Consider the following 14,566-nt stretch of genomic DNA (forward strand, 5'->3'; position numbering starts at 1 on the left):
ACCAAGGGTGACATAGTGAGACTCTGTCTCTAAAAAAAAAAAAAAATTCTTTTTCTCCCATTTACTTGAGCAATTATTTCACTAGTGTCTGCCTACTCCACTAGATGGTAAAGTTCTTCCAAGCCGGCTCTAAGTTTGCTCTCATTGCCTCTTCAGTACCCAGCAAAATGACTTGGCAGGTATATATTGGATGAATAACTCTCTCCATGAAGGTGGGCCCCAAGCTGAGTGGGATGTCAAGACTTCTGATAGACCTCAGACAGCTACACGTATAAGTCCCCAGAGCTGAGAATATCCATGTTCTGCCCTGATAGTTGCTCAGGATGAGGCGATGCCCGGAGAATTCCCAGGGCAAGACGGACACAGCATAATTTTAGCTGGCAGCCAGCTTCCGACTAGGAAGGAGGCGCCCGACTCTACGCCTGGGGGGATGTCTCAGTTTCCCCACTGGTGCTGCGGAGTACCCTTGTAGTCCTGGGTAGCCTCCCAGCCAGGTGCCCAGGGCTGCTTAGGCCTAGAACCTCAGGCTGAGCCGCCACAGGCCGCCTGGCCGGGCGAGGGCGCTCCACGTCCATCCTCCGGGGCCTGCGCACGCCACCGGGGCCCCTCTAGCGGGCAGGTGGTAGCGCGATGCGCGTCGGGAAGGCAGTGGGCGGTCCGGCCTTAGGCGGCGGAGGGCAGCATGGTGGGTGGCGAGGCGGCTGCCGCGGTTGAGGAACTGGTCTCAGGGGTGCGGCAGGCGACGGACTTCGCGGAGCAGTTTCGCTCCTACTCAGAGAGCGAGAAGCAATGGAAGGCCCGCATGGAATTCATCTTGCGCCACCTGCCCGACTACCGCGACCCGCCCGACGGCGGCGGCCGCCTGGACCAGCTGCTGTCCCTCTCTATGGTCTGGGCCAACCACCTCTTTCTGGGCTGCAGGTGCGGACCCCTGAGGCCGTCCGGTCCTATCTCTGCCGTCTGACCCACAGTCCTCCCAGGGCTCACCCCTGACCTAGACAGTGCCCCCGACCTTCATGCGCATTGGCCAGTCCGACGGGTGATTCCCGCCTCAGCAGCCCCTCTGAAAGATACTGAGCCTCAGTTTCCTTACTTGGTAAAATGGGTGGTTGTGATGTAATCAACAGTAATTAAAGGGTCAAGAGCTAAATACAAGATGGGCTCCAAAGTTGCTATTGCTATTTGTGTTTTTACTATTAGGTGAAACCACCATCATCTTTGCAGAGTGCATTTTAAGTCGGTTAGCTCCTTTAACCCACATGGCAGACATGTAAGGGACAATAGGTAATTTAACAAATGAAAAAACTGAGGGAAAGGAAGCGATGTACCTGGGAGCGATACAAACTTTTGGGAGGCTTGGTGGGTTTTACTACATATAGCAAGATGTACTCTGTTCTGTGGCTTTTTCTCCCCGCCCCCCACCTTCCTTGGTCCTGAGACCTTTATCTCTATCTGCCTTCCCATGAAAACTTAAGATACTTTTTTGTTTTTTTTGAGACAGAGTCTCACTATGTCATTCTCTGTAGAGTACTGTGTCGTCACAGCTCACTGCAACCTCCAACTCTTGGGCTTAAGCGATTCTCTTGCTTCAGCCTCCCAAGTAGCTGGGACTACAGGCGCCAGCCACAAACGCGCAGCTGTTTTGTTGTTGTTGCGGTTGTCATTGTTTAGCAGGCCTGGGCTGGGTTGGAACCTGCCAGCCGTGGTGTATGTGGCTGGTGCCCTAACCACTGTGTTAAGGGCGCGGTGCCTCAGATACCTTTTTGTCGAGGTTCCAAAGCCCAACTGCACCAAGAGGGCAGGGGCCTGCTTTTGAAGTACCTGATAAGAGGCTTTATTTTTTATTTTTATTTTTTTAAGAGAGTTCTTTTTTTTTTTTTTTAAGTATTTTATTTATTTATTTTGAGACAGAGTTTCACTATGTTGCCCTTGGTAAAGTGCTTTGGCGTCATAGCTCACAGCAACCTCAAACTCTTGGGCTTAAGCAATTCTCTCACCTCATCCTCCCAAGTAGCTGGGACTACAGGCGTCTGCCATAATGCCCAGCTATTTTTTGTTGCAGTTGTTGAGCTGGCCCAGGCCAGGTTCGAACACGCCACCTTCCACCTTCGGTGTCTGTGGCTGGTGCCATAACCACTGTGCTATAGGTGCTGAGCCATAAGAGGCTTTCTTTACCACAGTATGAAGAAGGTCGAAAATTGTGTTAGGAGAATAGGATGACTCTGTTTGCTTCTGGTTTCTCTACCTGTTATGGTTGTCTGACTCTGATCACATGACTCCTCTAGGCCTAAGCCACCAGGTTTTGTTTCAGATGTTGGGGCTTAGGATGTAGGGAAGCAGTGCCAGATGCACCCATCCCCCCTTTCCTTGCCTTCTTGGTGGTCCTGGGAAATCCCAATTAACAGGATTTGTGGTTAAGCAAGTGTCAGAGATTGGGCCAATGAACAATGTTATTTTCATTAGATCAACATTCTGCATGTTTAAAAAATAATCAAAAATATTTTTGGCCCTTATCTCATATCCAAGAATATGTACTTTTAGAGGTACAGTGCCTCTGCTTTTATAAATCTTGGAACATCTGTTCTGTTGGCATTCCTAAAGCCCACTTGTCTACAAGCAGGAAGAACTGTTTCCTAACCTTGTATTGAATATGTATGTTCTTTTGCAGGATCAAATGAGTCATCTGACAGGTTGCACTCCAGCAGCCTGGTATTTCTTATTTGTTTAGGTATCTACTTTTTGTTTAATAATCCTTTCTACAATTTTTACAGGAAAATATACTGGTTTTTAATTTTCAGAATTGACTTTTTTCTATTTTATACTTTTTCATTTGTTTCCAATGAAACAAATTTTTTTTATCTTCATGTGTTAACCCTTACATTTCTACGTTATTATTTAGTCCCTACACATGGATTTGTAAGACATCTAAGAGTTTAAACATTATTCCTGATCCTGTAATAGTTAATAAAATTTAATTAAAATTAATCCTAGAGCTGGAAACAGTGACATGGGCCTATAGTTCCAGCAACTTGGGAGGCTGAGGTGGAAAAACTTGAGCCTAGGAATTTGAGTTCAACCTGGGCAACATAGTGAGACCCTCATCTCTGAAAAGTGTATATAGCAGGGTAGCAACCAAAGTGAATCTGACCTCAACTGCCACAAGTACTTGGTTACTTACTCCTTTTATAACTGAATCATCGTCCAGTTTCAAACTCTAAACTTCACCTTGATACTTGGCCATTCCAGGTCTGAAACTAGGCTCAGTTTATGGTTCAGAATTCTTTGAACTGCCCGGAATATAGAATCACTCTGAGGCTGTATTTCCTATGCCCTGCAGAGGAGCTACCTCAATTCCTGGTGACAGGGGACAGAGACTTTTGGGGACTGCTCCCATCACCCCTCCAACCTGCAATTAATAATCCACAGTGGCAATTTTTCCAAAGTTTTTATCTTACTACTTTTTATTGTGCAGTTACAATAAACACCTTTTAGACAAGGTGATGGAAATGGCTGATGGGATTGAAGTGGAAGACCTGCCACAGTTTACTACCAGAAGTGAATTAATGAAAAAGGTAAATAGGATATCCATGCATGTAATGAAGTGGTATAGAGTTAATGGACCTTGCTTTGATCAAGACACTATATTAGAGTATATTATTTTTTGAATGCTTTTGTTTACCCTAAAGATCTAAACCCTTTCATTATTATTTCCCCATAAGTGGTTAAAAACTATTTTAGAATTTAAAGTCAGTATGATTAAAAAAAAAAAGTCAGTATGATAAATTATGCATTGTTGGTGAGCTATATAAACTTTGCCTCTTCAGATTGCCTAAGAACATTGTTTTGAGTTTTTTGCTTGATTATTAAGAAAATACTGGTTACAGTGCTAAAGTTTCCAACTTATTAAAAAAATCTTGTTAGTAAATGAGTAACTTATTCTCACCCCAAGAGGAGAGGACCTGACTAGACTTATTTGACATTTTTTGACTTGTTGATAGTAATGTAACTGAAATAATATCCGGATACTATAGCTGTTCTCTCTTCTTCAGGGCTTAGTCTCATCTCAGGTTATGAACTTTTTACACAGTGAACTCTTGCTTTCAGACTTCAGTCTGGACCTTGGAGTTGGGGCTATAGAGAGTGTGGCAGAAAGAAGCTCTGAGGGTGGGGCTGGGCATCCTAGGTACTTTTCAGAATCACTTTCCAGTTGTATTTTATCACATTTGTCCCAGTTCTTTCAAAGTTCCTTTTGTACTTTACTCAAGCATCTTTTAGAGCAGTTGTGACCTTGAGGGAAGAGATGGTGCCTAAAATTTTTAGCCTTTACAACTCTAAAACCTAGTATAGTCATATCATAGAGAAGATACTCAGAAAATACTTAAAAATAGACCATGACAGTAGAGTATAAAGCTGGGAGCCCTTTTCAGTTCTACCTCCAGAAACATAGGTAAGCCTTTGTTTTACTCCAGTTGGGCTTATTTGGGGAGGCAGGGCACATCAGGAGGTCCCCTCAGATACTCATCTATCAGTCCTAAACAGCACATCCGACTTGATTTCAGATGGTTTGTTTTCCTTTTTTTTTTTTTGAGAGTCTCACTTGGTCACCCTCAGTAGAGAGCTGTGACATCATAGTTTACAGCAACCTCAAACTCTTGAGCTCAAGTGAGTCTCTTGTCTCAGCCTCCTGAGGAGCTGGGACTAGGCATCTGCCACAGTGCCCAGCTATTTTTAGAGATAAAAATTGCTCTGGCTCTGGCTGGTCTCGAACCTGAGAGTTCAGGCAAACCTTCTCCCAGATTCTTGGGATTATAGGCATGAGCCACTGTGCCCAGCTGGTTTGTTTTCCTTAAAAAAATTTTTTTTAGTTTTTAATCTGAACCTGTAGTTAAAACCTTTAGGTTGGTATTTCAGACACTATTTTTTTTTTTTTTTTGGCCTGGGCTGGGTTTGAACCTACCACCTCTGGCATATGGGGCCAGCACCCTACTCCTTTGAGCCACAGTCACCACCCTATTTGTTTTTTTTTTTCAGATAGAGTCTTACTCTGTTACCCAGGCTAGAATGCCATGTCATTAGTCTAGTGCACAGCAACCTTAAACTCCTGGGTTCTGTGGCTCCTGCCTCAGCCTCATGAGTAGCTGTCACTTACAGGCACCTGCCAAGACACCTGGCTAATTTTTCTGTTCTTAGTAGAAATGGGGTCTTGCTCTTGCTCAGGCTGGTCTCAAACTCCTGAGCTCAAGGGATCCTCCTGCCTTGGCCTCCCATATTGTTAGGATTACAGGCATGAGCCACTGTGCCATGGGGACACTATTTTGTTTTTTAAATAAGCTGTTAAAAGGGAGTTACTATTTTCAGCCTGGAAGCAAAGTCAATTGAAAGTCTGTGGCTTTTTGTCTGCTCTTATTGTAATAGTTAAATAAAAAAATCCCTGGGTAATCCATGTGTGTCCCAGAGTAGTGAGGTTCCTGGGGCCCAACCAGAGAGGGACTAGGTAATTGTTGGTTGCCAGAGTGTACCGCATGGCGCAGGAGCAGTGATTAAGGCAAGCCTTCATTTCCTAACTCCTTGTGGCATACTCTTTCCTCATATCCTTTCCTCTTTTGGTTCCTCAGTGGTTTTCAGCTTTCCCTCACATCCTGCGGACTATTAGAGATCAGAACATTTTGTGACATTTGGGCTGTAGACCCCAGGAAGAAACTAAGATTTGGCATATCTCAGACATATCCATAGAACAGTGTAAAGAAGTGCGTGTGTTTTGGGAAGGGTTTGTCTAAACTGTTAAATCCATTAAAAATTTTCATACCTCAAAAATAAGGAACCTTAGAATCTCAACTAAGAATGTTTACTGGTATTATCATTGTGTAGTTTCAGCCTCCAGGGAAGAGTCCTCAGGGATGAAGTTAGCATCCCTGAAAACCAGTGCTAATCGTAAGCAGTTAAGCTATGTGTAAGAAGTCCCTACATAGCATTTTTGGATTATATGTCTTGCAACTTCCTTTAAATAAAACTTCTTTTCTTAGTAACCAGGTATTTTTGGTTTTTTGTTTGTTTTGAGACAGTCTCAAGTTGTTGCCCTGGGTAAAGTGCTGTGGCATCATAGCTCACAGTAACCTCTAACTTGGGCTCAAGGGATCCTTTTGCCTCAGTTTTTCCATTTTTCAGTGGAGAAGGGGTCTCAATTTTGATCAGGCTGGTCTCAAACTGATGACCTCAAGCAATCCACCTAACTCAGCCTCCCAGAGTGTTAGAATTACAGGCGTGAGCCATCTCCCAACCAGGTTTAATTTTTCTTTTCTTTTTTGGAGATAGAGTCTTGCTATGTTGCCCTTGGTAGTGTGCCATGGCGTCACAGCTCACAGCAACCTCAAACTCTTGGGCTTACGCAATTCTCTTGCCTTAGCCTCCCAAGTAGCTAGGACTACAGGCGCCCGCCACAATGCCTGGCTATTTTTGGTTACAGTTGTCATTGTTGTTTTAGCAGGCCTGGCCCTGGCTCGAACCCTGCAGCTTTGGTGTATGTGGCTGGTACCCTGCTCCCTGAGCTACAAGCACCAAGCCTAGATTTAACTTTAGACTGTTGATGCCACTGAAAAGGAAATTCAGCTGATCCTGAAAAATGAGATACTAAGAGGGTGCATAGAGTTTTGTCAGTTGTTATGACTCTTCTAGATAAACCCATCCAGAGAATGAATTATTAGATCTGTGTGCCATGACAGATTGTGTGATATTGAAGGCTGTCCCCTCTCCATTGAAGGACACCCCAAGAACCTACTGTTCAGTGAGTTGTGAGTACTTTGTAGTAGTAGTTTTGTCCCTTGCCTGGATTTTTTGCATTTGGCTGGCAAACATTAGGCAACAGAGGAGAAAAACTCTTATGTCAAACCATACACCTGATAATATTGTTCTTTCTAGAATTGATCCTTAACTCTAAAATGAAGAGTTTGTTTGGATTTTAAAGCTAGCTACCAAGTGGAAATGAATTGCCTGCGTTGTGGGTATCTCAAGACCAAAGAGTGATGAAAACTTGGGAGATAGACATAGTTTATTAAAGTAGGATTTTTAAGATACTTTATGGCTATTCCGCAGCTTTGAGGCAAGTACATCTCTGATCTAACTTTTTTTTTTCAGTCTTAGAAAAACATAAGCTTTGGTCTTAGGTGAGATTTGTCAAGATTGCTGCACTGTAAGATTTTTTTCTTTGGAAAAAGGGGGATTCAAACAGATTGAATGTATTGAGTCAACAATCTTGATTATCTAACTGCTGTCCTAGGCACCTGCTAGCAGCCTTTGTGGCTGTGCAGCTTAACTTTTAATGAGTGATAATTAACAAAGAACAACGGCTAACTCAGGAAAGGTGTCATCACTATGACTGTCAGAGTTAATATTTCCAAGGTAATGTCTTAATCAAAGAGAAAGAGGAGTAATTGACCAGGAAACTATCATTATTGACTCAAAGAAAGAAGCTGTCAACCTAATTACTTGGTCCATTTTTCCAAGAATATTTTTATCCCAAGAGGGAAAATGGCAGCATGAAAAATGACTATGAAATGTGAAAAGAAAGTTAGAAAAGCAAGTTGTCCACATTTCATTCTTTTTGTACATTATGTTCAGTCTTGGCAAGCTCTGAGGTAATGGAGCTTCCATTTTTTTAGTGGAAAAAGCTGTGTTTCTAAGGAGGCAAGTGTTGGTTATTTTAAAAATTCAACTTGTTTGGCCAGGTGGTGTGGTGGCTTACCCCTGTAGTCCCAGCTACTTGAGAGACTGAGGCAAGAAGATCACCTGAGCCCAAGAGTTTGAGGTTGCTGTGAGCTGTGATGATGGCACAACACTCAACTCAGGGTGACAGAGTGAGACTCGTCTCAAAAAAAAAAAAAAATTCAACTTGTCAGATTAATTAAATCAGAAGAGGTCTTATATCCCAAGATACATGCTCAGTAGAGGTACTTATCTTTTGCTCTTCACCCACTCTGAAATAGAAGCCAGAAAAGCTGTGTCCAACCCTACCGACCAGTTTTATCTGATGTACAGAATGAGTTGAGTGGATCACCTGTTGTCAGCACCTTTCAGAAAAGACTACTTGGTAGCAGCCCAAACCAATGGCACTTGTGTGTCTCTCAGTGTTGGTCTATCCCATTGGAACTTTGACAGGAGGCTTAGAAGATTTTTTTCTCTTTGGACATAATACGGTTTCTTTTTCTTTCTTTCTTTCTTTCTTTTTTTTTTTTTTTTAAGACATTTATATTTATTTATTTATTTTTGCAGTTTTGGGCCAGGGCTGGGTTTGAACTCGCCATCTCCAGTATATGAGGCTGGTGCCCTACTCCTTTGAGCCATAGACACTGCCCGTAAGATGGTTTCTTTAGGTGATGTTACATTCTTCTAAATGGAGAAAGACTTCTTATATTTTGCTTTTGCTGAGTAATTTTATTTTTTCATCTGAAAAAGACTGGCTTAAATAGGAAATAGGTCATACCTTGAAATCTCTAATTACTAAAAAGACTCACAGATTGATTCACTCACACTGCTAAATGTTAAGGAAATTCATTCAAATACAAGGTGACAGCCAAAGTGATTTCTTAACACCCTGCTTCAAAGTTGTCTAAAGCCAAGTTTAAATTTACCAAAGGTGCTAGAAAGTACCCAGAAAGAATATATCCACTTCATTTTACCACTATTTGAAGACGTGCTTTTACAGTTTCTAATAGTGTGAAATCCAGAAATATATAACCTTCACATATCCTAAATAATCCTGACTCAATGTGAAATGTTGTGAATTACTACCTGAATCTGACTGGTTTTAATTTAGAACAATAAGTGTTTGCATGAGTCTGCTTTTAGAAGTGTTGACTGTAGAGCATGCCAGGAAAAGTTGTATTTTAAGTATTTCCATTATCACCTTAAATTGTGAACATTTATAGATCACAAATGACAAGACAAGAAAAGTAGGTTCTGGCCTCCAAATGGATGATGAGGGTTTTTTTTGCTGAATTTTAAAATATTAATAATTTCTGAGTATACTTACCATTGGGTTAGACATAAATACTGCATCACTGCTATATTTTAATTTATGAAGATGAATTTGAATCCATGAATTTACTGGATTACATGGTTACATAACCTTTTCTTTTTTTCCCCCAGCATCGTAGCTAAGGCAGAAGATTTATCCCATTTTCATCACCATCTACAGGCTTAGAAAAGAGGCTGGGATGAACGTGAAACAGACCACAGTAGCTCTCTTAAGACTCCTGGTATTACCAACAGAAAGAGGCAGGTGGGATGAGGAGGAATCTGTCTAGCTAGGCTTTTAACAAGTGATCATTCTTCCAGTAGCTGTCACCGTAAAAATGTGCATGGATATTTATGTATTTATAAATCATCAACATTGTAAAAGCCTCTTTTGTATTTTCAGTTGTTAAATGTCAAACTTTTTCTTTAAAATGATCTTTTTTTGTTGATGTGATAATGGCAGGTCATGAATTTTACAGTTTGGATTTTTCAACAATTTAAGTGTGATTCTGTTTTATGGCCTTTTATTTTCCCCACCACGGCATACTAGATCCTTTATTTCCTTATTTCCACCTGAAATTTATACTATACCTATATCCTACTACCACACATACTAATCTTTTTTTGAGAAATGAGAATTGAATTACAGACATGAGGTAACCACCAACTCATTGGAAGAGGCAAGGGCAGCCTACAAGGGGTTTTATTTTATTATTATTTTGAGGCAGAGTCTCTGTCACCCTGAGCAGAGAGTGTGGCATCATAGCTCACAGCAACATCAGACTCTTGGGCTTGAGCAGTCCTTTTGCTTCAGCCTTCTTGAGTAGCTGGGACTACAGGTGTATGCCAGTACACCCTGCTAGTTTTTCTATTTTTATTAGAGATGGGGTCTCATTCTTGCTCAGGCTGGTCTTAAACTCCTGAGTTCAAGCAGTCTACCCACTTCAGCCTCCCAGAGTGCTAGGATTACAGGCGTGAGCTACCCCACGTGGTAAAAAGGCTTTATTTTAGGACTCATTGACAGGTCTAGGGCTGTATCTAGCCAGCCAGCTGATTTGTAGGTTTAAACGATTGCCTATAATGTTTTTTTCCTGGATGGAGCCTGAGGCTTGGATCTTACAGACTTGAGGAATTGCCTTGCACATGGTCTCTTAAAAAAATCCTTATAGTGCAACCCTGCTTTGTTCTGAAGTTTTGATATTAATGTTCCCCCTTAACTGTGTATGTGTATCTGTTCTGTACCTCCTCCTCTAGTCCACTTTTTTACTTAGTCTTATGTGTATCTGTTCTGTACCCCCTCCTCTAGTCCACTTTCTTTCTTAGTCTCCACTATTAAGTACATAGCTATAGGCATAAATGCTGGGGTAGTGCTTCATTTAGAAAGCAATAATTTAATGGTTTGTCACAGCAGGATTTACTCATCAGTGGGAGGCTCTGTGCTTGGTACTGGCAATAGTGACAATTAAGTTAGTGGACCCTGCCTTAATTTGCTGGTGAATATAAGTAATTGAACAACCAGACTTGCTTAAAAACAGCTGGGTGGGAGAGCATGGTGTCTGGGGGCAGAGAAGTGGGACAAAAAGTGGCACCCCTTGGATGAGTCACATCTTTGTATGGCTTCTATAGCTCCAGTGTCCCTAGTGACCACTGGATGGACTGAATGAAGAAGTCTAGATCTGTGATCTGTAAACTTAGATAAGCTACTTCTTTTCTTTTTTTTTTTTTTTTGAGACAGAGCCTCAAGCTGTCCCCGTGGGTAGAGTGCTGTGGTATCACAGCAACCTCCAACCCCTGGGCTCAAGCGAGTCTCCTGCTTCAGCCTCCCAAGTAGCTGGAATCATAGGCGCCTGTCACAATGCCTGGCTATTTTGGGGTTGCAGCTGTCATTGTCGTTTGGCGGGCCCGGGCTGGATTCGAACCCGCCACCTTAGGTGTATGTGCCTGGTGCCTTAGCCATTTGAGCCACAGGTGCCGATAAGCTACTTCTTTTCCTTCATCCTTATTTGGAAAATGGAGGTCACAGAAATACCTACCACAGGGCAGCACCTGTGGCTTGGAAGGTAGGGTGCTGGCCCTATATATCAAGGGTGGTGGGTTCAAACTTGACCAAACTGCAACAACAAAAAAATAGTTGGGCATTGTGGTAGGTACCCGTAGCCCCAGCTACTTGGGAGATAGAGGCAAGAGAATCACCTAAGCCCAGGAGTTGGAGGTTGCTGTGATGCCACGGCACTCTACCTCTACCGAGGGCGATAGGCTGAGACTCTTAAAAAAAAAAAAAAAAGTAAAAGAAATAACCTACCACAGAGAGCTGGGGGCAAGGATTAAGACAGCAGAAGTTAGAGGGCCAGGTACCATGTTAATTGAGTCCCTTCTATTCCTCAAATGTATCTTTTTTCCTTTCTGATTATTTGACAAACTTGTGAGGCTTAAAAAATGAAATTATAAAATAGGTGCAGTGGCTCATGCTGGTAATCTTAATAGTTTGGGAGGCCAAGGTGGGAGGATCACTTGAATTTAGGAGTTTGCTACCAGCCTGAGCAACATTGTCAATTCTATTTTTTTTTTTTTGAGACAGAGTCTTACATTCACCTTTGGTAGAGTGCTATGGCATCAGCTCACAGCAACCTCATAGTCTTGGGCTCAAGTGATCCTCTTGTCTCAGCCACCTAAGTAGCTGGGATTATAGGTGTCTGCCACAATGCCCAGCTATTTTTAGAGATGGGGTCTTGCTCTTGCTCAGGCTGGTTTTGAACTCCTAAGCTCCAGAGATTCACCTGCCTTGGCCTCCTAAAGTGCTGAGATTACAGGCATGAACCACTGCATCTGGCCTTTTTTTTTTCTTTTAGACAGAGTCACTCAGTGGGCCTGAGAGTGCAGTTGTATAGTACCTCACAGCAACTTCAAACTCCTGGGCTCAAGTGATCCTTCTTGCCTCAGCCTCCAGAGTAGCTGGGACTACAGGCGCCCACCACCACACCTGGCTAGTTTTTCTGGTTTTAGTAGAGAAGTGGGTCTCACCCTTGCTTAGGCTGGGCTCGAACTCCTGATCTCAACCTGTAAACCCACCTCTGCTTCCCAGACTGCAAAGATAACAGGCAAGAGCCACCATACCTAGCAATTCTATTTTCTTTATATGATATGATGTCCCAATAAAATAATGGCCTTTTAGGAATGCAACCATTGCATGAAGCAGGTTTAAGTTGTGTAATGATTTTTTCCCAATAACCTTCAGTTTTGTTTTTTTTTTTCAAAACTTCTCTGGTTCAGTTATTTTCCTTTTTTTCCTTTGTTTAAATGAGGTCTGTCAACTAGGCTAGAGTGCAAGTGGCATGATTATAGCTCACTGCAACCTAAAATTCCTGGGCTCAAGCGTCGTGGGTAGCTGGGACTACAAGCACATGTTGTGGTGACTGGCTCATTTAAAATTTTGTTTGTAGAAATGGGGTTTCTCTAGTTGTCCAGCCTGGGCTCAAACTCCCAGCCTCAAGTGATCCTCCTACTTTGGCCTACCAAAGTGCTGACATTAAAGGTGTGAAAACTAAAGGTCTTTAGTTTTCTAATGGATTTTCTCTCATTTCCTCACTCAAACTGCCTGCTTTTCTTTTCATCTTTTACAACCTCTGTGGCTATCTCACATACAAAATGAACCAGTATTTTAGAATTTCATCCTTTATTTCTGGAATAGAAAGTGGTAAAGAATCCAAAGTTTTGCATTGCAGCACTTCTTGTATAGGTAAAATAGGCCACTATTAACCCTGAAGTAAGTTCACACCGCCATAAAAGCAGCTCTTTTTTTTTTTTTTTTTTTTTGGTAGAAACACAGTCTCACTTTATCGCCTGGGCGTCACACAGCTCACAGCAACCTCCAACTCCTGGGCTTAGGGGATTCTCCTGCCTCAGCCTCCCAAGTAGCTGGGACTACAGGCACCTACCACAATGCCTGGCTTTTGTTGTTGCAGTTTGGCCGGGGCTGGGTTTGAACCCGCCACCCTCGGTATTATGGCGCCAGTGCCCTACCCACTGAGCCACAGGCACCACCCAAAGCTGCACATTTCTTTCTTTTTTTTGAGATGGAGCCTCAAGCCATCCCCCTGGATAGAGTGCCATGGCATCATGCTCACAGCAACTTCCAACTCCTGGGCTCAAGCGAGTCTCCTGCCTCAGCCTCCCAAGTAGCTGGGACTACAGGTGCCCGCCACAACGCCTGGCCATTTTTTGGTTGCAGCCATCATTGTTGTTTGGTAGGCCCGGGCTGGGGATTCGAACCCGCCACCTTAGGTGTATGTGGCTGGCGCCTTAGCTGCTTGAGCCACAGGCGCCGAGCCAGCTGCACATTTCTTAACCATATATGTATATAGAGAGAGAGCCCTTTTCAAGACATGGGGTAACATCATAGGAAGGAACAAATAATTACCAGGAGATCTTTTCTATTAAAGACATATGTCTCAGGCATTGTGAGGCCAAATATTTAGTATAGTTAAGCATTCTGTGTTAACAGTGATGCTCTCATATTACCCAAATACCTAGAAAAGAGCTTAAGAGTCTGGCCCACCTGATCAGTCCTCCACCTTATGAGAGGTAAGAATTCCCTATGAACTTTTCTAGCATCCATTTGGACCAGTAGCTTATCTATGGCCACTGGGAGGAATCACATTAAGTATCTTTGCCCATGTACTGATGCTTTGTAATCTGTAGTAAAATATGTATTGTGTTATGTGATATGCGAGTACCCTAAACGTCAGCTAAGTTGGTGCTGCCGAGTTCTCTAGCTTTAACGGGTCTCTGCTAGGTACCCATATGTTTTGAAGGAGAGCATCAGACTTTTGGTGTTGAGCAGCCTTTGTGCCCTGTGACATCCAGTCATGGCTTTCGTTCTTTTTTTTTTTGAGAATCTCAAGCTGTCTCCTTAGGAAAAGTAATGTGGCGTCACAGCTCACAGCAACCTCAAACTCTTGAGCTTAAGCAATTTTCTTGCCTCAGTGTCCCAAGTAGCTGGGACTACAAGTGCCTACCACAATGCTTGGCTATTTCTTTGTTGTAGTTGTCATGTTGTTTTAGCTGCCACAGGCTGGGTTCAAACCCACCAGCCTCAGTATATGTGGCTGGTGCCCTACCGACTGAGCTACGGGCACAGCCTCTTATTTTTCATTTTGAGATCACTCTATTGCCCAAGGTAGAGTGCATTGGTGTCATCATAGCTCAGTGCAACCTCAAACTCCTGGGCTCAAGCAATACTTCTGCCTCAGCCTCCAGAGTAGCTAGAACTATAGGTGCATACCACTAGGCCCAGCTAATTTTTGCATTTTTTGTACATGTGGAGTATATGTTGCTCAGGCTGGTCTTGAGCTTCTGGCCTCTAGCAATCTTTCTGCCTCAGCCTCCCAAAGAGTTAGGATTACAGGTGTGGACCACTGCTCCTGGCAATGGTTCTCATTTTTGACTTCTGTAAAGATACCTTTCTGGGCTCGGCGCCTGTAGCTCAACCGGCTAAGGCGCCAGCCACGTACACCTAAGGTGGCGGGTTCGAATCCCCAGCCCGGACCCGCCAAACAAC

At 43.0% G+C, this 14,566-nt stretch overlaps 1 protein-coding gene across 1 annotated transcript; it reads left to right on the top strand.

Annotated features, from left to right (window-relative positions):
- Positions 1–631: 631 nt before the first annotated feature.
- CDKN2AIPNL (CDKN2A interacting protein N-terminal like) lies at positions 632–9,284 on the top strand. Its single transcript, XM_003782184.2, has 3 exons — positions 632–921; positions 3,473–3,572; positions 9,142–9,284. Exons 1-3 carry the CDS (start codon positions 683–685, stop codon positions 9,151–9,153), a joined length of 351 nt encoding a protein of 116 aa, XP_003782232.1. The 5' UTR covers positions 632–682; the 3' UTR covers positions 9,154–9,284.
- The last annotated feature ends 5,282 nt before the right edge of the window (positions 9,285–14,566 follow it).

The sequence above is a fragment of the Otolemur garnettii genome, unplaced genomic scaffold, assembly GCF_000181295.1.
Source record: "Otolemur garnettii isolate 467f Iridium unplaced genomic scaffold, OtoGar3 scaffold00003, whole genome shotgun sequence".
In the NCBI taxonomy this organism is placed as follows: domain Eukaryota; kingdom Metazoa; phylum Chordata; class Mammalia; order Primates; family Galagidae; genus Otolemur; species Otolemur garnettii.